General features: G+C 39.3%; 2 protein-coding genes across 2 annotated transcripts in view; one reads left to right on the top strand and one right to left on the bottom strand.

Moving 5' to 3' along the window:
• Positions 1-27,862, top strand: part of METTL8 (methyltransferase 8, methylcytidine) — a 102,631-nt gene that overhangs the window by 12,189 nt on the left and 62,580 nt on the right. The gene's annotated exons all lie outside the window — the stretch shown is intronic.
• LOC129207823 (plasma membrane ascorbate-dependent reductase CYBRD1) lies at positions 2,564-18,114 on the bottom strand. The gene is made up of 4 exons (XM_054829332.1): positions 17,526-18,114; positions 11,091-11,299; positions 7,871-8,025; positions 2,564-7,676 (listed from the first exon to the last, which is right to left on the bottom strand). The coding sequence occupies exons 1-4, from the start codon at positions 17,710-17,712 to the stop codon at positions 7,376-7,378; spliced, it is 852 nt and encodes a 283-aa protein (XP_054685307.1). The 5' UTR covers positions 17,713-18,114; the 3' UTR covers positions 2,564-7,375.

The following is a 27,862-nucleotide window of genomic DNA, read 5'->3' as shown; positions in this document are numbered from 1 at the left end:
AATGCAGAAAAAAAAGTGCTTTATTTTTTATTGAGCAACTTTCCAGCAAGCATCTTTGTTCCTTTCATGCACCTCACCCCTTATTTGTGAATTATAACTAAAATGTAACTTTAAGGGGTTTTAAGCAAAGTATTTCCATAAAACCGTATGAAGAGAAGAAATAGTTATAAATGGAGAGGCCACTGCCTGCCTACAGCAACTACTCCATGAAGACTGATCTATCCAGTTCAGAGTACAGGTAAATATACAAGAAAATTGCTGTCAGGGAGCAGTGAGGGCTGTCTGGGAGCAGGGCAGGCGTGGAAATGGCAGCCAGGTTCAACATCATCAGGCAAGTTCATGGTGCTGAGGCGGGTATTGATAGTCATGCTGGAAAGTCAATCCGCAGGTCATAACCAGACCCAGTGAGGGTCAGAGTCCTGTGATCATGGGGCAGGTCCATGGGGATGGAGTCAGGCAGAAACAAGGCCAGGAGGTCAGGTCCACTGGGGCACAGGCAAGGACTGAAGCACCCAGGTTGAGCTTAGAGCCCCTGGGCTTGTGGGCAGAGGTGTGTGGGTGAGGGTCCCATGTGAGGCTGGCCAGGGACATCAGCGCCTATTAGTGTGTTCAGGGCCCTGACAATTGTAACATTATGTAAATTAGTAGCCATTGGAAGTCTTGCATTTAGGACAGACTAAAATGAATTCAGGGGCCGTGTTTTACTGAACTTTTGTTCAAATTCCTCATTACAGATGCAGTAATAACAGCAATAAATACTGATGTACATTTTCTTGTATTTTTAATCCTGTTCTCTACATTTGCTCAGAAACAGTAGCCAGACAGTAGTCGGGCTCCCATTGCCACAGTGATCTATGCACTATCCCTGAACTGCAACAGCAGTCAGTTTTTTAACAAAAAGATGCAGCACTGAAGCTGAATTCCTAGGATAATACCTATCCTGGAGATCTTTTAACATAGTATTTCTACCGGATCCAACAGTCATAGCAATAATGAGAGTAGTGTCCTGGAGAATCAGAATTACACTGAATTTTGCTATTTTGTTGACCTAAACATGAATATTAAGCTTTGTGAAAAACCACAGTGCCCTGTCTATATCAGTACTCCCACTGTTACTGACACCATGAAATCACTGCCATAGTTAGCTATAGGAGACAAAATATCTTCCAGTGTAGCCTGAGAGGACTAAGTCAGCAAGTCAGATCAAAAAGTAGCACTAGCGTACCATGTACAAAATAGCTTTCAGTAGTACTGAAACTAGTATATTCAGTGGAACATATCAGAAAACATGCTTACAAAGTCAGTATCCTCAAATAGAGTAAATTAAGAGCAGGAGCTGTTAGCATGTATCGGAGGGGAAAACTTTACTTTTCGATTGTTTGAAATTGGCACTGATATTCACTTTTTCAGGGTCAAATTTTATGTGAGACTGCAAGATCAAATGGCAAAAGTACTGGAAGTTCCTGTTTTTTTCTAATTCTTGCTACTTTCATATCTTGTATATGAGCTTATCCCTAAACTTTCATGCTCTTATGCTCTCTTTGTTGCATCTTTTAACCAAGCTTGTACTCACACAGAAGTTACAAACAGGAGCTTAAGAAGTCTGAGGTAGAGCACAATAAAGAACAATTTCCAACATCAGAAATTAAGAAATACTGTATTTTAAGTGAGTCCTTTAAAAGAATATAAAACTAACTATATAAATTCTGACATGACGGTATGTTTTATGTCTACTAGCCTCGTAATTTTATTTTTAGGCAGATGACTCATCATATTGTATCATCTAAAGCAATAATAGACTAGCATCTGCCAAAGGCCGTTTTGGTAGTGCTTGCCACCTAGTGGATTACTGGTTGTATACACATATGAGAAGGATCATCTGCTACAAAAATATTTGAAAATCTGCTTATTAATCACACTATTTAATAATATCCTGGAGACTTCGAGTACTGCTAGATGGAAACATTTTTGTTGGAATGAAATGCATGTGAAAATAGAAATAAAAATTGCAAACATTTTCACAACTTCTATCCATTTTCTGATAGCTCTATTTATAGCTATTGCTTGACTTGGCAATAGGCAACAGGTGGAATTTGAGACCCAACAAGTAGTCAGTATATATGGCCGTGGATTCAACTGTAAATTCAAGCCCCAAGCTAACATATGTTGGCTGGTAGTCTATGATGACCATATTCGGCAAACGTAAGTGAGCTCATTGAAATTTATACCAGTGGTTTCTACTTCTATTCGGGTTGGCTGTGGCCTTGTCATTTTTGTTGCAGCAAAAATTCTGATACGTGTACAGTAATAACTGGATTTTCTCAACTTTACCTCCTCTCTTCTGTTAGCTGCATCGCTTGGAATGGTTGTCATCCATTTTTTTGACCTGGACTTTACTCTCTTCCTGTATTGTAATTTACCCTTCATTACTGCCCACTAATCTTACAGAGATTGAATGTGTTGCTCATACCATAACACAATGCAAGAATCTGTACATAAGTTATAAGGATTCCATCAGCTACTTATAAAAAACATTTCACACAAATGCAGTCGTCCTGCCAAATTTCTGAGCCTCCTCTTTCAAGTGTGAACACAGTTGAGCTTTTATTGAATTTTGTAATAATCAACATATTGAAAAAATATGGACTATTTTACCAGAACTTTCTCCAAAAAATCCAGCCTACAGGAGACAGTTAAGAGAAGTTATAAGCAACAGGGAATTGTCAGGTTTGAATACAGCAAGTTTTCTGCTATACTGATGATTGTAACAGTATTTTTTAATCTTCCAGGATGATGAGGATGTTGGAAGGTTTTAGCCAACAGCTCTATGATACTCAGGAATAATCAGTTTATGCTTTACACTTTTAAAAGAGTTTCCAATTAATCTTACTAAGCTCAAGAACGTATTCACCTTAATTCCTACTTATTACAGATATGTTCATATAGATGTTTTTGCCATTTATAGCATTTTATGATCAATAAGCTATTGATGAGTAACTTGATGTTAAATCTGGGTCAGAAGATTCCATGGGGTCAAAATTTTTGCTCTGCATTCGGTTTGGCTGTTATTTATCTGAGAGTATTTGGATCTTACAGTGCATTATGTGACCACCATACATCAGAATTTATGATCTTCCCTTATTTGCTATGGCAGTCTCATGACTGAGGATAGTTTTGGGGTTTTTTCCCCTCTAATAACTGCTATGGGGAATTTCTATTATGATCAGAAGGTGAAAGACAGTTTCTTTATACGGTGAATTCCTTCAATTTCTGTTATATACTGATTATCCTTCTAACACTACAGAGTATATAAATTTCATCAGGAAGATCATCGGGAATACTTGGAATTAAGAACTATTTAAGGAATTTTGTACAACTATCCTCCTGTTTTCAAAGAAATAATCGTAGGAATAATTTGATCTTTTGCCAAATTTAGAAAGTTATATTTTTAGTACCGTAATATAAATCTGTTGTCAGTGGTATCATAACCTTGAAAAATAATTTTGTTAACATACAGAAAAGAATAAGAAAAATAGACATTGTAATTAAACATTTGCTTTCATCTACAAATAAGTACTGCGAGCAACAAAACAATAAAACAATCCTTTAAGTTCTGAACAGTTAGAAACAGAGGAAGGAATTTTCTGAAACAGAAGCAAAAGAAAGAGTCTTTTGAAATAGAAAATATTTGGCAATATCTTTTAGTCTCTCAATAAAATATCCATGTAAACAAGTAATCCATATTTACAATATCATATGCAATCTTGGTTACATCTAGTAAAAAGTGTACATGTAATTACTGTACATTCAATTTTAAAATCTAATTTGTACCATCACTTCTCAGTTTCATTAATGTTGGAAAAAGCACTGTTCTGCTTCTGTGTGCAGTACTGCATGACAGCACGTAAATACATGAAAAAATATTTTTTTTCAGGCATCTTAAAAAAATAGCACTTTTCATGTTAGGTTTTGTAACTTCCTATATTTTTATAGGAATCCAAACTTGGAATGTAAGCTCTACAATCATGTCCCTGTAAAAACAACAATGTAGAACATTTCCAAACATGCAGAAAAATCCTGATAAAAAGCTAAAGTTCTACCTTCCATTTATATCTTTGAAAAGATACCTTTTTATTTCCTGTGTTGCTACTATTACACATAAATACAGGTAAGAAAAATTGCATGAAAGGAATGTTAATGGAAGGCCACTTTGAGAAGCAGCTTTAGGAATATGTTTTTTCCTAGAGAAAATTACTCTTCAAAGTCCTATGTGTTTTTATTTAGCACTTGGACTAAACTCATATGTTGCAAGGACACTTAAAACCCTTTTAAACCAGTTTAGAATAGAAGCCAAAAGTCTATAGCATGTTCAGTCTGTTTTAAATTGTACACACAGAGGTTGAGGAGCTCACAACTACCGCATCTCATGGGAACCTTCCAAAGACCAAAGCAGCCAGAAGCCCACAGTTCATACACATGAGATATTGCTGATTATGGTAATTTCCCAGAATGGAATCTTCCAGCTCCTGCTGAGTTTCTACTATCACGTTTAACCTCAAAGTTGAAAAACAAAAATACAGTCTGGCAGACTACCCTCAAAAGATTGCTAATCCTCGATTTTCAATTAGTTTTCTATTATCAGAATAGAAAAGAAATGCCACTGTTCTTTTTCAAGTATCATTACTCTTGAACAGTACATGGAATAAAATGGAAAACAGAAGTTACTATATGGTTGCTATAGCTTAACTTTAACAGCATATAGAACCATTTACCTAAAAGCTGTTGATTTCAATACATCCAAGTCAGTATTGTAACAAAACACAGGTTTTGTGGGTTTTTTCCCAATATTCTGTACGGTTAGAGTTTTTTCCAGAACAATCCTTAGACAAGTGACTACCTTCCACATGAACACACGCTTTTATTTGATGACTTAGTGCTATGCAAGGATTGAATGAGCTCATTTTCACAGGTGAATGAGACACAGTAACAGGCCAATACATACCAACTCAAAATGCTGCTGCCTGTGTGAGTGCAGTATAGAAAGCTAGCATAGTAAATTACTAGAACAGTTGAGTTCATTTATTCACTTCACCTGTTACACTTCGAAAGTGTTAATAGAGAATCTCTCCCAAAACCTAAATATGCATCCACCAGCTGTCAGATGCTTACTGATTTCACCAAAAAAAAAGCAGACTTGTTGAGCAGAACCTAACAAGATCAGAAGAAAAAAAGACAGTACAGTTACCATTCACCAGAAGCTACTGTGAATCCCTCTTCCTATTTAATGTTCAATATATAAATTTGTAATAGATGCATAATCGTGTCGTGTCAGTTGAGCACTAATGTCATGTAAAACAAGTGCTCGTTCTTCTCTCAGAAAGCTGCTATCAGTACTGTTTGGATTTTATGCTGAAGCTGTGCAGAACAATTTTAGGGTATACAGATAATTGTGTGGAACTTGAAAAACAGGGCAAAAGCTCTCCGATCCATTGCACACAGTGGGACTGGAGGAGTGCTCACACAATAGGATAGTATTCCTTCTGTCATACCAGAATTCTACACTAAGGCATTCAAAAGCATGTATTTTCTCAAATGAAACAATGCACAAATGCAAGGTGGGTCCCAGTCATCCACAAACATATGTAAGTGAAAACATAGAACTCTGGGATGTAGTCCTTGAGTACCAAATGGTACAGCAGAAAAGTTTTTCATATAATTCAGTATGCTAGCGCTCTATACTGCATTCACTAAATAATTAAATGTTATTACAAATCAAATAACATGAACTGAGGTGCTTCTTGTCAGAGCAGATCAAAAATAACTCATGACCAAAACTGTTTGTACTAACTTAACACTGAACTGCAAAAATTGCATATTTGCTAAACTTTAATGTGTTTAAACATTTTGAAAAGCTGAAGTAGATAAAAATTTATGTAGCCTTTTAAAAAATAGGAAATTACATGCTGTCTGACACTGTCTATATTGCAACATGAACAGTGTTCATGGACCTGCAGTGGGCTCTGCAGGTTTTACAAGAGTTTATAATAGAAAGGCTCATCATTTTGGACATATGCAATCAAAATAATCTACTATAATTATTATTCTATAGTAGTAAAAAATAAGTATTGTTTATATCTGTGAAAATAATGAATGAGCATAATACATTAGTAGTCTGATTACGAGAGAGAGCTATAAAAGTAAAGTGCCAGTAGAGGTTCAAACTGCATTATTTAACACTTTAATTTCAAATTTAAAAGTCATAGAATTTCTATAGTTTTCTTATACACTAAAGTATGTCTTCATGCCCATGACGATAATGATTTTGACACCAGTGTGGAGATACCAAAATTGGCTTTCAGTTAATGGGTAGCATTTTAATCAAATCAGCAAAGTTCAGCTGTTTCTTGGAGGAAGCATTTCTCACTTTGAGCTCCTTTCTTCTGTAAGACTGCTAGCAGTATTCTCTGGTTTCTAACCTGCTAATTTCTAGTATAGTGCCATAAATCAATAGAACTGTGCAATCAAATAAAGATAGTAAAATGCTGCCTTCTGGGATAAAAGGAAGACTTGGTTTAAGTGATACATATTTTTCTAAGAGTGTATCCATAGCTTTCCAAATAAGATAAATTCTGCATTTGGATGTCTTAGAATTTCCTTAGATTTCAGTAATGATTGCACATAAGCCAAAGCCAAATGTTATCTGTATACAATATATTTGGTAGAGTTGATTAAAAAGTCAAGTCTGATTAAAAAACCCAAAACCTAGAAGTTTTTAAAGGAAAGATAACATTTAATGAAGATTTCAGGCAAACTTTAATTTCTGTTTTTGGATTCAAAATTTTAGACTAAATGTTTTTATGGTGCAACTCAGCGAAGCGCTGAATTACCTCAAATCCCATAGATCTTAGCAGCTGGTGAGTGGGTTAATTAGCTTGAGAAATCAGGGCTTTAACAAAGTGAACATTACCAGAAAAACTGTGTGACCAACTAAATTCTGCTGTCTGGTATACTTCATGACTCTGATTCATAACGTGCAAAATCAGTCAGAGCAAAATTTAGTCTCAATTTTGTTAACTTTTCATGACTATAAGAGATTGAAGCATTAAATTAAGAAGTGATATGGAAAACATTTTCCAGTTATGTGATTTTCCCATTATGTGATGTCATTCACACTCTCATTTTTTAAGTGAGGACTGAGCCTGAACCAATATGTTTGGGACTTAATGAAATTTAAATTCATATGCAGAAAACTTGAGTATCTTTAAGCAAGCCATACTGAAAATAAACCCCCAACCTACATGTATATCGGTATAACTAAATTGGAAGGAAAAGAGGAGTTGGCACTATAATAGTACTGTTATTCTGTGTATTTTGTTTACATAGTTGATCGTTGGCCTGCTTCATCAAATTTGAGGTTTTGTTTTCTTGCTGCTTCACTAGTGACCCTCAGATCAGATTTATCTGCATTACTACCATCTGTCATTGTGGATTCCACTTCTGTGCCTTCAGGAGTCCCTCCAATGGGCCGCAGAACTTTAACATTCTCTTCTGGGGGGCGCTTCCAATGGGGCCTACTTGCCATCCACAAAATAAGTGCACCATATATGACAAGCAAAAGACCAAGACAGTTGACAAAAGTTGCCTCTGGTGGGGATGCACTATATGCAGGATTCTTCCTTTGGAAGGGAAAAAAAAAGTCAGTTGTTTTAAAGACAATCCTGGTCTAAAACCAGCAGTCTCGTGCTAGGTAGGAGGTCTTTTTAAAACAAACCAAAATAACGTCCCAGTACTAGAAGGCTGTTATTCTCTGCAAACAGAAGTACAGTTTGCAATGAATAACCTTAATAAACAAGTGGAAAAAAATACTTACAATGAAAAGATAAGCTTTTCTGTGATTCCCATGAGAGCAGTTGCAATCACTGTTGCAAAGATGGTAAGACCCGAGTAAACATGTATTGGCATGAGAGCTGCTCGGAGGGTAACTGGAGCAAACGGGAGCAGAAAGACAGCGAAACCCAAGAAAAGCTAAACACAAAACAAATTCATAGTTAAAGCTATATGGGAAACAAGCTGCACTTCTCAAGCAGAATAAAAATCATCATAAAAATTCCATTTTGAGATGTCTTCAGGTACAAATTTGAAAAAAACCTGGCATTTCTGAATGTGTTTCCCTTCAAAACCAAAGCAATAATTCTGGATTGGCACCTGGGAAGCAGACAGGAAATGTTTTATAAAAATCCCACCTAGTATCAGTGTCCATACTTATTGGTAATACTAAAACTGCAACCAAACCAAGTATGGGAAACACAAGTTTTCAGTCTCACTAATTCAGTAATATATTAAAGGTATGAGCAGCTACGTTTTTAGTCTCTTCAAGTCATAGAATCACAGAATGGTTTGGGTTGCGAGGGACCTTAAAGATTATCTAGTTCCAACCCCCCTGCTGCGGGCAGGGACACCCTCCACTAGACCAGGCTGCCCAAAGCCCCATCCTACCTGGCCTTGAACGCTTCCAGGGAGGGGACAACCACAGCTTCTCTGGACAACCTGTTCCAGTGCCTCACTACCCTCACAGTAAAGAATTTCTTGCTAATATCTAATGTAAATCTACCCTCCTTCAGCTTAAAGCCATTACCCCTTGTCCTATCGCTCCATGCCCTTGTAAACAGTCCCTCTCCAGCTTTCCTGTAGGCCCCTTTAGGTACTGGAAGGCTGCTCTAAGGTCTCCCTGGAGCCTTCTCTTCTCCAGGCTGAACAACCCCAAGTCTCTCAGCCTGTCTTCATAGGAGAGTCTCCAGCCCTCTCATCATCAAGTCCCATTCTCTGCTTCTGTTACAGATTTACACATAAATGAAGATCAGAAGGCAGTCTAATGTTATGACTTGAGTGGACTAAAAAATTGTACCTTGTTAGAATTTTGGTTAAAGTACATGTCTTTAGAAGGGCAATGGTCTATATCTTGATATATCAATCAGTTGGCATTTATGGAATGAAGATGCATGTGGGTGCCGTGAAGTTATTCAGGTGACATGAGTCCTCCCATTAGCGCTAATTTTGTGATGGAAGATAATAAGTCACGTCACATGGTTTCAGTCACCGACTTGCCCAATCATATTGAGGTTTGCATCCCTTCTTTAGTTTGTTCTACCGTTACTTACCCCTGCTGCTAAATTAGAAATCGTGCATGAATTTGTATTTCATCTTACTTTAACTTCCAGTCTTAGCCTTTGTTTTGTCTTTCCATGCAGGATTAAAGAGCCTGGTATTTTCTCCCTAGGAAGCTTTTTAATACACTATAATCAAGTCATCTCTTAATCTTCTTTAGATCTGCTAAACAGTTGGAGCTTTTTAAGTCTTTCACTGGAAGATAGTTTTTCCAGCTCTCAAATTACTTTTCCCGACTTTCTTTGTTGGATTTTTTTATTATTATTATAATTTTTTACATTTAAAAAAAATCCATAGTATTTCATAGTAGTTTTGCCAATGCCATATGTGGAGGTTAAGACAATCTCTTATTAGAGAATTTACTTTTCCTGTTGTCATAGCATCGTGAGAACTCATTTTGAGCTTCATGTCATCTTTGAGTACTTCTTTCCAGAGACACTGATTTCCAAGAGACAGTCTCCATTTTACACTTCTGCCCTACTCTTAAATTTATGTCCTTGTGCTATACTGTATTAACATACATTTGGTTTAAATACAATATATTTACACTATTGTTCCCATAGGTATAGTATTATGTGAGCATCCCCCCTCAAGAATTTTTCAATTCTGAGATTGACATGCCATTTCTGGCAAATGCCAAGTATCTTCTCTATGAACAGAGATACTACTTTATGACTATTTTTTAACAACAGTGCTCAATCACTTAAAAAAGTCAGTCTCTGACTGGAGACTTACATCCCACTTTGGAGGAAGTAACACCACAGTTCTATTGATGAGACAGGCAAGGCATTAAGTTTATAGTAGCAAAATGAAAAGTAGAATTAAGATCTTATTCACGATTCTTTATCTTAACCATTAGAAAAAATGCTGTGTGGCAGCACAGATTTCCCGGAAATAACTGCATTATTAGGACAAGGAAAATCTTAACATTGTTCCTTCTTATTCATTAGCTGTTGTTCAGCTACAGAGTATATACTCAACAATGCTGTGATACACTTTCTTTTTTCTAAGTGTTAAAAACACTATTTCAACACTATTTCCTGTACCTCCTAGCCTGAGCAGTGAAGGATAAAAGTCCAGAACCCAAATCCCTCATCTGGGGATTTTCCATGCTTGATCACCAGATAATTAAGTCTTACTTTTTTCTTTTTAGTGTTTTGGCAAAAAAAATAAGAACCTCAACTTGAAGGAACAAAATAAATTTCCATAGTGTAATAACACAATATAGGGAATTCAGAATGTATATGCAGAAACATCACACCTGTATGTGTACACTAAATGTTAGGGCATGCCTGTTCTTCCATGCCAAATGCAAACCAGACTAAGTTAGCTCATTTTAGATTATGATAACTCTAATTCTCTGCCAATAGAAGCAGTTAAAAGCATGCATATAAACATTTATAGAAGTTTTGCTGATTCAGGAAAACTGATTAGCTAGTAGTAGCTCATTCAGATGTCAGATCCTTTAGATCTGCACGGCTCCCTGCTGCACTTGTTCTGCTGATAAACAAAAGTTTTGAGGCCAAGAAGTGACTACTTAAAATTATGATAGCTGGAAAAAAAGAAAAACAATTACTTCATTTAAGATGTCCTTAATAAAAGCTCTAACTGTATTTAAATATGCTGCCAACAAAACAAATCACTCGCTCTAGCTTCAGCACTTTATAGAGCACACACTGCTATATAACTGAATAGTAAATAAACTGCCATTATCCCAGCAAATAAACAAAACATGCTTTAAAATACATTTTTCTTTGAAGTCAGGGATCCACTATTTGCACATTTACATGCTAATTTGTCAAATCACAGGATGTAAAATGGGTATCCCAGTAGTTAGAGTGTATTAGTGAGGGCCTATTGTGCCTGAATTACTCAACACATTCTTCAAATTTACAACCTGTTTATAAATACAGTTAGATTCTGACCTGGAGCGAATAAAATATAACAGCAGTCAGCCCAATCCAGCTGTGCAGGCTGTACATGTTAGGAATGTTCCTGGCGTTGTGGTATTCAAACACGGCTACCATGGAAACAATTGCAAGAATCATAGCTATGGTATTTAATCCAGCATGTATGAACTTCATTAGGAGTTTGCTGCACTTCCAGGTCCAGGGCAACCTGTACACAATAATAGCTGAAGAAAGAACAGAAACAAGATTTTATGCCTTATAGGATAACTTCTCTAAGATTTTAATAATCATGCATTGTTCACATAGTTCCATTGTAAATTACAGGCAAATCCAACCTTTAATCCTCTAAAAGGCTTTTTCTCCTACACATAGCATAGCATATTCCAAATATACAACTGAGGCTTAAATATAACTTTTACAGAGATTTCTTCCCAATTTAAAAAACCAAAACTTAAGCGTGTTTCAAAAAAAAAAAGAACTGTAAACAACTTGCTCTCATCTTTTTCTCATTCCTTAAATTGATCTAACAGGGATTCTGCATAGGATTTTGATTTTTCTGCTACAAGTCAATTCTTATATCCAGAAGACCACCTACTGAGAAAGTGTGTAAGGCTATTTTGTAATATTTATTCTCTTTGCCAACTTTGGATAATGCTATTCACTAATTGTGTGGATATTTATATGACTATCTATTGCATTAATAGGACTACTTTAAATGGGAAAATGCTACTCAGCATAAGGGAATCATAATCTGAGTCTTAAGAGACAAAAGGATTTGGCCAATTACAACTCTTCCAACACTGTTGGATGAATGTAAGGGGTTTTTGCCTGTATTCGCATTAATAACTCTTGCTGACAGCGTTTTGTCCAGCCTGAACAAAACAACAATTTCTAGTGATCTAACTCCAGATGGTCCATAAAAATAACTTAACCTAGAGCTGCTTCTTGCCAAGCTCTTTCCTCAAGGTCCCCACTGCTCCTTCCCTGCCACAACTGTCCCCTGCCTGTCGTATGACACGGGTACTTTGCACAGGGGACACACAGAGACCAGATTAGATCACTGAAGCCCCAGGTACATCCAGTTACAAACTAGGTAGTAATTTTGGATGTGTGACAGCACATAAGTATATTCAGATAACAGGCGACAAATATTTATGAGGATACCTAATCACTTGACCGATAAAGGCTAATGCCCGCATCCATAACGTCTTGCCTGAGCAAAAAGACTGAGCTCCATTCATCTGATTCATCACATCCTCATTTAAAGTTTCTGCTTATGAAATTACATTCAAATCTTTATATATAATTAGCTATATTTAAAACAAAAGAATAAGAATATATGCAGGTTTTTTTAAAGTTCCTGTTCCAACCATTAAGAAACAGATGTGCCCCAAAAAGAAAAAAAAAAAGTATTACCTGATAAATGCAAAGATTAAGAATTTACTTAAGTGATTCTCCTGTGCCTTACTCATAATTTCTCCATAACCCCAGATTTTTATGCAAAAAGCATAGGTTATAGAAAATAAATAGGATATTAATTCTGTGTGCTGTGATGAATAAAAATAAATGACAAATTAATTTCAAAGTTCTGTTACACATTTTTGTTTACTTGCATGCATGCCAGGAAATACAGTACTGCACTAAATAATTCACAACGAAAACACTATTCACAAGTGAAATTTCCAGACTACGATCAAATTTTAAATCAATGTATGCTGTTACATACTGTGTGAAAATATAATACTGGAATGAAAGTGTCCCTTAGAATATTTAAATATATACGGCACTTTTGTAGTTCTCAGCTTTCTACTTTTAAAAAGTAACAATAGTAAATCCTGCAAAATCAGGAACATAGAAGCTTTGTTTTTAAGAGAGTTTGACAGTAATCAACCTATATAGTAGGTATAATCAGCACACCAAGCTTATGATCATCTTCAACAGTTCCCCAAAAGTTATATGATAGTCTTATATCTTGTTAATACTGAAAGAATTGCCTGCATCAGACTGTTAACTTAGTACTAATGATTATGATTTCTAATTTTGTAAAGCAGGTATGCCAAAAGGCCCCAAACAAACCTCAGCATCCCATGAGGATATTCCCAGTAAATCCTCCTTGCTCCATCTTACAATACGGCCCATAGTATTGGGATATTTCAAAATCCTGATTTTAAAGCATGTCACATAGGGCAGAGTGATCTTGCAATATCTTCTATGTGGCATGGGACACTTATTTTTTGCAAAAGGTACCAAGCAAAATTCTAGAGTTAGCTCTCTAGTATTTCTGACTGGCACTTGCTTCACGTGCTGTAAGGAGGTGCCATGGATGGCTCATGAGATGCCTTCCACCTTAGAAGGCACAGTGTGGTTCTGTGAGTGCACTGGGGGTGCCCTGCACAGCATCTCACAGCTGCCAAAAGGAATGTTCCTCTTCACTCCTCCCATTTCCTCTCATGCTCCTTCTTGGCTGATCCTGTTGCTTACCTTCAGCAAGTACTGAATGCCCACTAGATTCCTTGGGAAGCAGTGGGACAAGTGCTCATTTATGATTTCAAAGGGACTTGAACTAAGCTCATCAAAAGAGCTGCCTCTTCACAAGCTGCCTGTGATGAGACCCTTACAGCTCAGCAGTCATTTGCCCTTCCAGTTCTTGAGAATTCTGCAGCCCATTGGATGTTAGAAACTCCAACAATTAGCCATTTTTCCTTTGAACAGTAGTTTTGTTATGTTTGAAGCAGAGGTAATCATGTTTGTCAGATAACTCAAAGCAAGCATTATCTTTAGATGTGATTTCAAGATGAAAGACTATGCTTACTTTAAAATAGATTTGCACTCCTCCTTGCTCTTGCACATTGTCCACCATCCCCCTTCTCCCATCTGTGGCACTTCTGAGACCCTTTGTGCAGGCAATTCAACTTTCTATTCCTGCTAAAACTGTACTTGGGGTGGGTGGGTGTTAGTTTTCTGCTAGTCGAGTTAATTCAGTTTATGGGTCTGACAAGGGCCAGAGCTGACACAAACCAGCCAGCAGGAAGATGAAGTCTGAGTCAAGGAGAAAGCTGAAAGGGAGGAGTGGAGGAAAAAAAGTAGGGATATTTCAGCCACAGCGAGCTGGTAGATTGCCTCACCCACCTAGGTAATTTCATCCATACAGATGAAATTTAATTGACTCTGTAACACCACATGGTAATGTGGCAGACCAGGATTTTTCCTTCTGAACTCTTAAGTAAGCATTCCTGTTGTATTCCTTTATTAATATACTGCTGACGTTAGGCTACATCCTCATGTTTTAAGCCTGTTTAAATACAAGTTGTATGATATTTATAAATCATATATGATAAGGAATATTAATTATGCAAGCACCTTCCAGGATTTATAGCATTGACCTACAACTTTATTGTATAGAGTTTACACGTGACTCATAAGCGGTAGAAGACTGATCTGAGGATGGGAGACAAGGACTGCTGCACCCTCCTTGTTCTCACTCACTTTTCATTCAATTTTACACAACCCCCAAAACCACCGTGCTGCTTCTCAGTCTGCAACAGAGATTGTCGCAACTCTGTAGAAGAAAGTATTCTTTTGTTAGGTGAGTAATGGGAAACCCTCAAAAATCATTTATTCCACATTGTATCTTGATGGATTCCTTAATTAGTCCTTTGGGAGAGAACCAAACATTATCATTTGCAGGCCAAACATGAACTATCATCCAAATACTCCTTTGGAGCATGCCCTGGTCATTTCCACATGTAAAATAAGACAGAATTCCTTATTTACTTATTTAACCCATTCTATCACACTACTATTCCTTCAAGCTCTTCCTAAAACTCACTTTTCCCTCATGTTTTTTTCCTATCTTACTCTTTTCAAAAATGTTGCTGTACTAATATGCACACAGACTTTTATTGCCTGTGTTTTTCCCACTTTAAGTCTTGAAAATCATCTGGACAATTACTATGCACTGACAGTGTTTTGTCAGGTATCATTTACCTTTAGGTGCTGATCCACCAACAGTAAGTATTAATATTAACATGCCTACAACTTTTTCATTTGATTGGCAAGATGTATACAACACTTTTATCAGGGCATGTCTACTTCCCAATATGCACATTATTATCGTCATCCATTCTACCTGACCAACTACAGACCAACAATACAACATTTCTATCCTTTGTGTAGACTTTAATGATTTTGTTATTATTTCAAATCCTTCACACAATTTTAACCAAGATATTTATTAGCTATTCCTTTCTACTTTTAACTACTTAAAAACTTCTTTTTCTTGTATTTCTGCAGAGAGGTATCCTATTCCTCAGTCTCATTCAAATTACTTTGAATTCAGTGGCAGACTTTGCTCAGCCAAATTTGAATCAGATCCACAGTGGTATCTTATCTGTTGATATTTCATCTGATTTACTACAAAACTTCAGTCTCTGACTTTGCTTTTCTTGTTACATAATATGATTTCTTCCCCAAATTATCAGTTAATTCCTTGTATATGTTCCCTTTCTTTTTGAGCTGTGGTAAACTTCCATTTACTTTACATATATCCTTACTGACACAAGGCTTGAGGCAACATCGTTACTCTGTAACACAGGGAAAAACTGAGTTTCAGAGGAAAAAGAGGAAAATGTGTAGGAAAAAAGTTGCAGAAAACCTCCCCCTATTTTCTTCAAAAAGTCTATACAGTAGTTTGATCACAGTCAGCAGTATGTATCTTAGTGAATTCACCAGGTGTTTCTCATTTCTTATTTATAGCCTAAAATTACACTTCCCATGACCTATTGAGCAATATTATGTAAACCAACTTCAAAATACAGTTTATTGCTCAATAGTAATTTGTAACTTGAAGCCACAAAACTGAGTACACACCCCACTCCCATTGAAAAAATGAAATGTACAGCTTATGTTCAAATCACAACATTCCCTTCATAGCCAGAACTAGACAGCCACCCACTCCTCCTGCATCTTCCAACCTCTGACGGGCTGGGCTCCTGCTGAAGAGTGAGCGAGAGAGCGAACGAGCACACATGTGATGCAAACAACATGTTCCACTGGAATGAATGTCCGGATGTGCTGGACAAGTTTTCTGGCTGGACAAATGCAATATATCATTCAGTGATGAAGCAAATGTAAATAAGGTTATTAAAAATGAAATTCTAAGTTTGTCTAGACAAAATTCTAGTTTGTCTTCTGTTACAAAGAAAAAATACTCCTGCTTACATTTATACTGTAAGTCTCCAGAAGTTCTTCATTACTTGAGAACAGTAACAAGTTTCCCATCCTCTCCCCTCAAAAGTCAGTGGTAAAACTATGGGAGAATTTCCACTGTTCTCTGCAGTATTTATCTGCCAATTCTTGGAGATGTTACTAATGTTTCACTTAGTTCTTTTCATGTTGAAACTAGCAAGAATTTTGTCAATGACTTTATAAAAAATTACTGTTGGAAGCTGTTATCTCCATCAAATTTCTCCATTAGTTTTAATACCATTAGCATAAATTGACACTCCCAAATGTCAGGATTTTTAAGGTACAATCCAGTGCCCTTATTTTGCAATATTTAGCTCTAGTTTAAACATATACACAGGCCAGATAAGCCCCTCTGTGGTGCTCCAGTATTCCTGTTGGCCTCAAGAACCAACCTTGCACTTAAGGCCTAATGTACTAATTGTGTGGGGTGGAAAAAAAGATACTGTTCATGTTGTAAGTGTAATAGGAAACATTTAAAAGTCTGTCCAAGGCTGAACTCTAGGCAATCAAAAATTCATACACTCTAAAAAAACCTGAAAAACCACCACTGCATCATAATCATTGTATGCTTTTTAGGCAACAGAATTAAGAATGAATTTTAAAGATATATTTTAGAAAATAATTTACGCTAAGTCTGGGCTGATGAATTGCATTTTAACGATGCTTATGGTGCTACATTTTCTTTGGCACAAACCCCGTTCCTGGATCTAGCTTCAGTGGTACTGAACTTTCCTTTCTCCTCTTGGGACACGGGAGAGAGCCAAAAGAGAGGAAGCCAAAAGAGAGAAAGTTTCCTAGGGCAGCATTTCTGGCCTTTCGATTCTCAACTTGCATAAATTCAGGCTGACTAGGAAAGCACACCTCGCAAGCATTACTCAAAGTGCGAGGCAATCCCAGGCCAGGGTAAACAAGTGCTTGCACAAAAAAACATATATAGCAGTTTCTGCTTATTACAAGGGACTCTTTGTGCCTTCTCGGGGAGCGCTGGCTTCCCTGGACGGCTCCAGCCGTACACCGCGCACTGCTCCGCTCCCGCTGTCACCCGCTACCGGCCGCGGGCCGCCCCGGCGGCTCCGCCCAGCGCCCCGCCGCCCGCTCCCCGCAGCCCCGGCCCCACGCAGCCCCGGCTCCCCCGCGGCTCCACGCCGCTCCGCTGTCCCCCGCCCCGCGGCCCTCCGTGCCAGCCCCGGGGTCCTGACGCACCGATGCCCTGGATGAAGACGAAGCCCGTGATCATGAGGACGGGGTGCCAGTTGAACTCCCGCGGGCTGCCGTCCCAGCTCAGTCCTTCGCGGTAGTGGAAGACCCAGACGAGGGAGAAGATGACCGACACGAAGCCGACCAGCAGCGCCGAGACCAGCAGCGCCAAGAATCGCCCGTAGTCCTCCATCTTCCGAGCCCCGTGCGCGGCAGCGAGCGCCGCAAAGGAGGGGCGGGCCAGGCGGGTGGCCGGGCGGGCGGGGGCGGCCCCGGCCCCGGCCCCGGCCCCGGGCCGGCAGAGCGGCGGGCGGTGCCGCCCCGCAGTACGCTGCCCAGCCCCGGCGTCGGGACAGCGTCCCTCGGCGGTCTTGGCACTGCTTTTTCACGAGAAGGGTGTTGCTTTTTTTCTTTTTTAAAGCAGCTTTTCCAAGCTTGCCGAGAGTTTCTTTCCCTCGCGTTCAGAACTGCGCCTTAGAAAAGGCGTTTCTGTGTCAGCCCGTCCCTATCAGGGCGCCGGCCCCACAGCTCTCCCCGCCGGCTCCAGGCACGGGAGTGTGGGAGCTGATGCTTGTGGGACGGAGTGGAGTTGGCGGGTGTGGTGAGTGAGGACGCTGATAGGCGGCAGGCATTTACAGAACCGCCATAAAGATAAGCCAACATAACCATAAGCACTAACAGATAAAAGCAGGAACGCTGCTGTGATGAAGAGGCAGAGAGGGCATGCAGAAAATGTGGAGTAGGAGTGTGCTTAAAGACACTGATGGACTGTACTTGGAGCACTCCTTCTGTCATGATCATCCCCTTTACTTCCCATTGGATTCCCTGTGTGCTGTAAATGTAAACCAGATACTAACCAGTTTTATATATGGCCTCTGGCCTAAGTATGCAGCAGTATTTGGGCATTGTTCCGTTGAATAGCAGCAAATACATCGAATGTCCACTAGCTAAGAAAGGGAGTGCACAAACCTTAAGAGAATTCCAACAGGTATGGAAAGGCCCATTGCAGGGAAGTTATAGAGGAAAACAGAAGAAAACAAAACAGAATTGCAAAAGAGACAACAGGCGTCGCTAGCCAGAAATGTAACTTGATAGATTAGACCAGTTTTGTCAAATCATGTATTCAGTCACTTTTTCCTTTGCTGCAGAGCATTCAGCTGGCTCTGAAGCCTGTCAAATGTAGTAGGAGGATATGCCCAAACATATATTCAACACTACTTTTCTGGTATTTGATGAGCTTACTTTTGAAATATATATAGTGTCAAAATAGATATGAATCAGAAATTCATTAACTGAGAGAAAAAAATAATATTCCCTCTGGCTAGTCTTTGAGCTGTCTGATATCTCATGCTCAAATCAAGGCTTAAAAATAAAAAGAAACAGTTTTATGGAACTTAAAATAGTTTCAGTAGAGTATCTGCCAGTTCAAACCCAGTGCTTACTCAAGTGTTGGAAACATCTACATAGAGACATGAAGACCAAGCCAGATTGGAGTAGGATGCAAATATATTTCTTCATTATTCTCTTTGGTCTCCTAAAAATAGATGTTGGGCTCTGACATTTTAAAGAAAAACTTGACTTGTGCATCACTTGTATAATACCTTTAGCTTTAATTTGCATGGATTTGGTGTGACCTGCTCTCAGGATTTAAATGTTTGCTCATTCATCGGTCTAAACTTTATGAAGTGAGACAAGAATTAAATGAGTCCCCTTCAGCCTTTATGGAAAGACTGAAGGTGACTGCTAGAAAATACACTAATTTTGACCCAGAGTAAAAAAAAAAAACAACCAACCAAAAAACACCATGGAAGAAGCTATAAAATTGGCCTCTATATTTATGGGATAATCAGCCCTAGAAAAAACTCCAGAAACTGGGAGGGGCTGAGTCCAGAGACTTAGGTAAAATGCTTGAAGTAGCCTGGACTGTGTATAACAACAGAGAAAAAGAAAAAGAAGTCAGACAAATGCAAAGGGATGGAAAAATTCTGGCAATCTTGACTGAGAATAATAAACGTGTAAAGCGAAACTCAGCCATAAATCAGCAGAGGGTGTTGGTGCGGCGGGGCGAAAAGAGAACTAGCCTTTCTTGAGACTATTAAAATTTAAGCTGGGAAAACAGTGGGTAACACATCAATTTTTGTACATGCCCAAATGTCCATTGCCCTTATTGGGACAAGATTTATTAAGCAAATTAGATGCACAAATAATTTTTAAAGATGGAGAAATCAGATTACTAATACCAGAATCAAAAGCCATAGAGGCGAGAGTGTTTATGTTACAGGATTCCTCCAAGGAGGAACAGATTCCAGAAGTGGTCGACAATGCACTAACCCCTTTGGTATGGGCAAGTGAAGTTCCAGGATGATCCAAACTGGCAGAACTGGTAAAGGTGACTTTAAAACCTGGAGCCAAGCCGGTAAGACAAAAACAGTATCCTATTAAGTGGGAGGCTCAAAAGGGATTAGAGGAATTAATTACAAAATTTTTAGAATATGGGCTGTTAGTTGAATGTGAATCAGAATATAATACCCCTATATTACCAGTAAGGAAATCAGGAGGGAAGGAATACCAATTGGTTCAGGATCTGAGGGCCATAAATCAAATAGTTCAAGATATACACCCAGTAGTGGCCAAGCCATACACTTTACTGACATCTTTGAAGGAGGAACATAAATGGTTTACTGTACTGGATTTAAAGGGTGCCTTCTTTTGCATACTTCTGGATACAAAAAGTCAAAGCATATTTGCTTTTGAATGGGAAAGTCCTGCTACAGGATGAAAAATGCAACTAACATGGACTGTACTTCCGCAAGGATTTAAGAATAGCCCCACAATATTTGGAAATCAATTGGCAAAAGAGTTAGAAATGTGGAAGAAACAGAATCAAGGAGAAGGTATATTATTACAGTATGTGGATGACATCCTGATAGCAGCAGAAAGCAAAGAAACATGTTTTGAAATGACCATCAGTTTATTGAATTTCCTGGGCCAAGGAGGATATAGAGTTTCCAGAAACAAGGCCCAGATAGGGAAAGAAGCAGTGATTTATTTGGGATTTGAGATATCTCAAGGACAGAGACAATTGGGAAACGAAAGAAAGAAGCCATTTGTCAGATCCCCGAACCTAACAGTCCAAAGGAACTGAGAGCCTTTCTGGGAATGATTGGGTGGTGTTGACTCTGGATTCTAAATTATGGACTGTATGTGAAACCCCTATATGAAGCCCTGAAGGAATCCAAAGACCAATATTTGATTTGGACACCTGAATGCCACAAATCATTCAAAGAACTCAAAAAGGCATTAATGATGGCCCCTGCATTGGGTTTACCTGATCTAACCAAACCTTTTGAGCTGTTTGTGCACGAAAGGCAACATCTGGCCCTTGGAGTGCTGGCGCAACAGCCGGGATCTTGGAAGCGGCTGGTGGGGTACTTCTCCAAACAACTTGACAGCGTGAGTAAAGGATGGCCGGGATGTTTGCGTGCTGTGGCAGCAACGGTGCTGCTGATTCAGGAAGCTTGAAAATTGACTATGGGCCAAAAGATAGTGGTATATGTACCACATATGGTAATAACTGTCTTAGAACGAAAGGGGGGTCACTGGCTATCCCCTAGCAGAATGTTGAAATACCAGGTTATACTATTGGAACAAGATGATGTGGAATTAAAAACAAGAGCAATTGCAATTCCAGCAATGTTCCTGTCAACAAAAAATCCTACCGAGAAATTGGAACATGATTGCCTGCTAACCATTGAACAAGTTTATTCCAGCAGGTCAGACCTGACAGACGAACCTTTGAAGGATCCTGATCTGGAACTGTTTACGGACGGAAGCAGTTTCATGCAAGAAGGAAGGCGAATGGCCGGATATGCTGTTGTTACCACCGACAAGGTATTGGAGTCAGGGACACTACCTGCAAATACATCAGCGCAGAAAGCAGAATTGGTGGTGTTAAAGCAGGCTTTACGGATGGCAGAAGGGAAAAGGGTAAACATACAGATGGATTCCAAATATGCATTTGGTGTGATCCATGCTCATGGAGCCATCTGGAAAGAAAGAGGACTGTTATCAGCCCAAGGATCACCAATAAGGCATAAGGAGGAAGTTCTTCAACTCCTACAAGATGTGCAGAAACTGAAGGAAGTGGCTGTAATGCCAAGGCTCATCAGTTTGGTCAGACAGTAATCGATTGGCAGATAAAGCTGCAGAGGAGGCTGCAGGACAAGGTATCTTTGCACCAGTACCAGTAAAACAGATGAAAATTCCAAATTTAAAAGCAAGATACAGCAAACTAGATGAACAATTGGCAGAGCACTTAAAAGCATCTCAGAATACGGAAGGATGGTGGGTAACACCAGAAAATCAGGTAATAGTAACTCCACGAGTTATGTTAGAACTTGCAAAAGAGAAACATGAGCAGACACACTGGGGTGTAGATGCTATGGTTACAAGTTTAAGAACATCTGTAATGTGTCTAGGATAGGAAAATATGAGTGGAAGTATTGAAAAGTTATTTCAAAACTTCCAAAGGGGGGAAATGTAACTGTGGAATAGGGGCTGTGAAACAGAAACTATAGAATCAGGTTGAGATAATTAGTTTGTAACCAAGGTAATAGGTAATGAAGCTAACTGACCATGGCAAGGTACAATGCTGCTATGTTCCATGTACAGTCCCTACCAAACTGAAAAATAGGTTTGGAGATATTAATCTTATGAAGTAAGTCGTTATGGACAGGCGCATCCACAGCAAGGATACTGCACATGCCTGCAAGAAGAGGGTCACGCAGCGGACACGGGTGCGAGACCACTGACGACCACCAGAGACCCTTGAGGACCACCGACTCAAATCACTGAGCATGCGTGACGGGGAGGAGAATATGGAAATGCATTCTAAGAATTGATTATCATAGGACTGCCCTTTCTGAGATAGACGATGGATATGTATGTTTTGATCCTACATAACCTGTGTGTTGGTGATCACCTGGCATGCACATTGGGTGGAGCTATCCCCCGTGCATCCAGCGCTGCAATAAAGAATGCCTGCCTTTTAACACTACATTGGTGTTATGAGGTTTATTCCCAGATTTCGGTGACAATTCCAGTCACAATGGTAACTAGAATATCAATATCGTTAAGTTTCACAAGTCACAGCATCTAAGAGAAGTGAAGATCTAAGCCCTGAATCTTCTGATGAATGCACTCATGCATGAACTTCCAAGGATGCCAGATTGTCATTAGTTCACCAGGCAAGCAGGCCATCTCAATATTATGTTCATAAAAATTTGACTAAGTTTTCTGTGGATTGCTGTGTTGGGTTTGCGTGGCAAGGTTTTGGTAGCGGGGGGGCTACAGGGGTGGCTTCTGTGAGAAGCTGCTAGAAGCTCCCCCTGTGTCTGATAGAGCCAATGCCAGCTGGCTCCAAGACAGACCCACTGCTGGCCAAGGCCAAGCCAATCAGCGCCTCTGTGATAACATATTTAAGAAGAAAAAAAAAAGTTAGAGCTTTTGCAGCCGGAGAGAGGAGTGAGAAGATGTAAGAAACTCTGCAGACACCAAGGTCAGTGCAGATGGAGGGGCAGGAGGAGCTCCAGGCGCCGGAGCAGAGATCCCCCTGCAGCCCGTGGTGAAGGCCATGGTGAAGCAGGCTGTCCCCCTGCAGCCCATGGAGGAAGGATGAGGGGGTGTAGAGATTCCACCTGCAGCCTGTGGAGGACCCCACGCCGGAGCAGGTGGAGGCACCTGAAGGAGGCTGTGGCCTGTGGGAAGCCCACGTTGGAGCAAGCTCCTGGCAGGACCTGTGGACCCATGGAGAGAGGAGCCCACACCAGAGCAGGTTTGCTGGCAGGACTTGTGACCCTGTGGGGGACCCATGCTGGAGCAGTCTGCTCCTGAAGGTCTGCACCCTGTGGGAGAGACCCATGCTGGAGCAGTTCGTGAAGGACTGTAGCCCATGGGAGAGACTCACATTGGAGAAGTTCGTGAAGGACTGTCTCCCGTGAGAGGGACTCCATGCTGGAGCAGGGGAACGATGAGAGGAGTCCTCCCCCTGAGGATGAAGAAGCAGCAGAAACACCGTGAGATGAACTGACCGTAACCCCCATTCCCCGTCCCCCTGTGCCACGGGGGGGGCAGAGGTTGAAGCCAGGAGTGAAGTTGAACCTGGGAAGATGGGAGGGGTGGTGGTGGGGCTGTTTTAAGATTTGGTTTTATTTCTCATTCCTCTACTCTGTTTTGCCTAGTAATAAATTAGATGAATCTCTTCTCTAAGTTCAGTCTGTTTTGCTCGTGACAATAATTAGTGAGTGATCTCTCCCTGTCCTTATCTCAACCCATAAGCTTTTTGTTATACTTTTTCTCCCCTGTCTAGTGAATGAGGGGAGTGAGAGAGCGGCTCTGGTGGGCACCAGAATCTTTCTATTCTTTACTTGCAAACCAGCATATAATAAAAACATAAATGTGCCTCCTTATGCATGAACAATGTCATGTGGTTTAAACAGCATAGTATTTATACATGATCAATTTGGGAGTATTTTTACCTGTTAAAAATACTTTTTCTCTACTTCTCTGGAATCCTTTACTCATTGTCTTTTAAACAATCAAATAATCTCTCCTATATTTTAAAAAAACTAGTGTTTAGTTAAAGAGTATCGTAAAACCTTCAGATTTATGTTGAAATGTTACAGTTCACAAAGCATCAGTTTCATAGTGCTTGTCAGTTCCATATAGGGAATCACAAAATTATTACATGTAATTCCAAAAAAAGGATTCATAGGCCCCAAAATGTGTCCATTCTTTCCAGTTATATGACATGGTCTAATAAAATGTCTTTTGTCTCTGTAAAGCCTACAAACTAACATAAAACAAGTATTTCTTTTAATCTGCCTTCTATGAACCTAAATCCCCAAATTCCAAAATACTTCCAGTCCCCACTGATTTTAACAAGCTGTGATTACATCCAGTCACCCTGACAGTCCCATATAGGACTTCAACCCACTTCTACCCAAGTGGATTTTACTTCTGCCTAAAACTATGTATCTCAGAAGACCGTCATGAACTCCTGTAGCAAACTGGTGTACCCTGTTAAAGCAGCCAATAACAAGAGCAAACACAGAATTTTATTGAACTGAAAAATGAAACCCAGTCGTAATCCCTAGATTTCCCAAAGCCTCCATCTTCTAGAGCACGTTGATGTTTTTCCAGTCCAGTCCCCACTCTGTCAGTGTGGTGCTCCGTCTTAGCAGTTCTGTCAGGACATCGCCTAATACGCACTTCTTTCTTTGGGTTGCTGCATTGTCAGGATGACTGTGACTTCAGACCTGGAAGAACCTACAAAGTAGACAGACAACATAAGACCTACAAAACAGACAAAGATTCACAGATTATTCGGAAGAAGCAGCAATGGACTCCTGCCTGTACCGTGCCTGCGATACATGGCTACTTGGCAACTTCTGTTGTTGTTGCTATATCATTCATACATTTTGAGAGCAGCAGCCTAGACATAAATGTATGTGAATGTTTACGCAACACACCATATCACCATAGAGCATTATTTTGTGCTTTTGATGCAACTTCTTAAATATAGGAAGTGTGTCTAATTTCCAGTGACCAGTAACTGACTTTTCAGAGCTGTAGTTAGAATAAGGTTAGAGTCTTTTACCACCTACAACTTTATCTCTGTTTTTCCATGCTGGACAAGTCACTGAAGATCCAAGCCTTACAACTGGACATTCCAAATGAGTTGCAGTGTCCCTCAAAGCATTCGAATGAGTTTTTCAGAAGCCTGATGGCTCTTCATCTTGTAAACAAACAGAACTGCTGAGATAGTCCAGCCAGGTTTGTCCTGGCAGCTAACTTAACCGACTCTTGTGGAAGCTTTAGAAATATCCCCTCAGAAGTTATCTTACCAGGAGTAATACTGACAAATTAGTTTAAGTAATTAGCGTTTGAATGGCACAAACAAACCAGAATGATCCTTTCACTCTTTTTGGCACTGAGTTCCATGTCTAAGCAGCAGAACCAGACCTTTGCTGTTGAGGGCATCACTAATTTATCTTTGCAAGAATTGTGACTATTGAATGAGACCCTTCCTAGAAGTAATCTTTACTTACACTCCACGCTGGAGAGAGCTTTCACTGAGATACAATAAGGCACATAGTGCAGCTTTTGTCCAAAATTCTATACTGGTTATAGGCCAGTCATTATTACCTGTGCAATGAGACTCTTTATTGTGCTTCAATGCATAGACATTTTGCTTCTGTGAGTTGTAAAATATTTTTCTAATAATTTAAAGTCTTTTGTAAAAAAAATTTGAAGTTGTGGAACCACGGGGCAGAAGTTGGAACTGCCAAAGGAAGATTATAACATTTTACTGCTTGCGCTTTTTGTTTAGCTTGTGCATTCTCATTTTCTTCCCCACTGCTCAGCAGCCTTGTCAGTGAATATATAATCAATGATAAGACAAGATGTGCGCTCTTTTTATGGTCAAAGCAAGTCTTATCAAGAGAAATCAGTCCTTCCTATCTTTTCAGTCCCTAGGTGCTGACTGGGAAATTCCTTCCACATTTATCAAATACAAATACAGATAGGGGTAGCACTTCTGGGATCCTAGTTTTGCTTCTCTGTCCAGATAGCTGATCATTGAGATGTCATGGTGAAGTGGAAAAAAAAAATGTGATTTTGTTGAAGTAGAAATGCTGGAAGTATGCTGCTTTGGTCCACAAAAGAAATGTTTGTAAGACCGTTATAAAATCAAGTCACCTTCCAGGCAGTAGAAAGAAGAGGCAGTGGCATTATAAAGGGCTAAAATAGGAAGAACATGGTGCCAACAGTCACGATTTTCTTAGATCTCTGCCCCAGAGCATGGAAATGTGCTGCAACCATGCTGCAAGTTGCGTATTAGAGGCAGACAACATGCATACCTACCCAAAGTTGAGGCTAACTGCAAATCCAGAAGATAATCAGAAAAACTGCCAATGTATGAGTCTGAATGTGGAGCATCCAAGTAAACATGTTAACAGAATAATTTTCCCATCTGGCTTCTGGCAAGCAGCTGTTATTGGGGACTGGCTGGTGAGCCTGCAGTCCTATGGATCCCGTGGAGTGCATTGCTTCTCCTCCAGCATCGTGAGTAAGCCAGAGCTCTTGAGCCACTCTGTGGAGTAATTCCAGTGAATTTTAGTTTCCCCTTCCATGCTTCCTTTATCTCTTCCTGAGAAGAATGTGCACTTACTCTTCCCTAAAAATCTAATATCCCACTCAGGTAAAAATAAGGCATTCGTACTCCCAGTTTACTAAATGAGATGTTAAGCTATACCAACCAAAGCAGTTCTTACCAATTGTATCATTGTAACTCTTCACTCTGCTAGGATACCTAGTTCCTTTTATTTTTTAAACCCCCCTATTTTTGCAGTTAATTTTAATCTCCTATTATCCGAAGCAAACAGTTTGACTACTTTAAATTTATTGAATCTATAAACATTAGAAAGCGATGACAGAACATTCTTTTGGAGCTTCTGAAGATTATTTTGGTCATAATTTTGTAACTTCAGTAAAGCAGAAATAAATACTGAAGTTATAGTCGCATAAATGCCAAGTCTAGCAACCAGAAAGCTTCAAGTGGTCCTCTCTGAAAATCTAAGAATGTGAAATAGCTGCAAAACAAAGGTGTTCCCTTAAATATCTCTAACATTGATTTTAAATACTGGAATACTTGTTTCTTTCTTTTAACCTATTCAGTATGTGTATCAGGAGAGACATCTGGAATTCATATTGATACACAGAAATGTTCTTCAGGTATGAATAGGGCTAGCTGACAATTACAGTACTATTTATCCATTCTTCAAAAGGAACACTTTTGCAGGAAGTGTCTGAATTCTTTGTTTTAGTATGAATTAATTACATTTCTCCAGTTCATGGAGAGAAAGAAAAGGTTCAGATATGCTATGCAATTGTTATTAGTGAGGCATTGCTACATACATATCAGATCAATTAAGGTACCTTCCAGAAAAAAAGTTCTTTAAAGGTTTTATACTGGGTGACTGCAGCAATATTTGGCAGTTATGAAAGAACTATAAATTCTTTTGTGGTTCAGCCTTAGAAAACCACATTTTGACTACTTCTTCCCCTTTTTTTGCTCATATCATTTAGGTTTTGTACATTCCAGCAACAGCAGAAAGCTTGTATCAAACAACCTTAACTGAAACCCAATATGAATTCACTAGCCCATGACCTTTTTACTTACTAGACCAACATTTTCCCTTTTGCAGGCAGGGTGCCCAGAGACTTTGCTGTAAGCAGCTAACAGCAGTTCTTCACAACTGCTCTTTAAGAAAACACCCAGTCTA

Source organism: Grus americana, chromosome 6, assembly GCF_028858705.1.
Source record: "Grus americana isolate bGruAme1 chromosome 6, bGruAme1.mat, whole genome shotgun sequence".
Taxonomy (NCBI): Eukaryota; Metazoa; Chordata; class Aves; order Gruiformes; family Gruidae; genus Grus; species Grus americana.
This window is presented reverse-complemented; position numbering and strand designations above follow the sequence as displayed.

Excerpts from the sequence above, each read along its gene's own strand:
- LOC129207823 (XM_054829332.1), bottom strand. The coding sequence starts at position 17,712 with ATGGAGGACTACGGGCGATTCTTGGCGCTGCTGGTCTCGGCGCTGCTG. Across the intron at positions 11,300-17,525 it reads CGTCTTCATCCAGGGCATCG|CTATTATTGTGTACAGGTTG; the intron begins GTGCGTCAGGAC and ends TTCTTTCTTCAG. Across the intron at positions 8,026-11,090 it reads TTATATTTTATTCGCTCCAG|CTTTTCTTGGGTTTCGCTGT; the intron begins GTCAGAATCTAA and ends TTTTGTGTTTAG.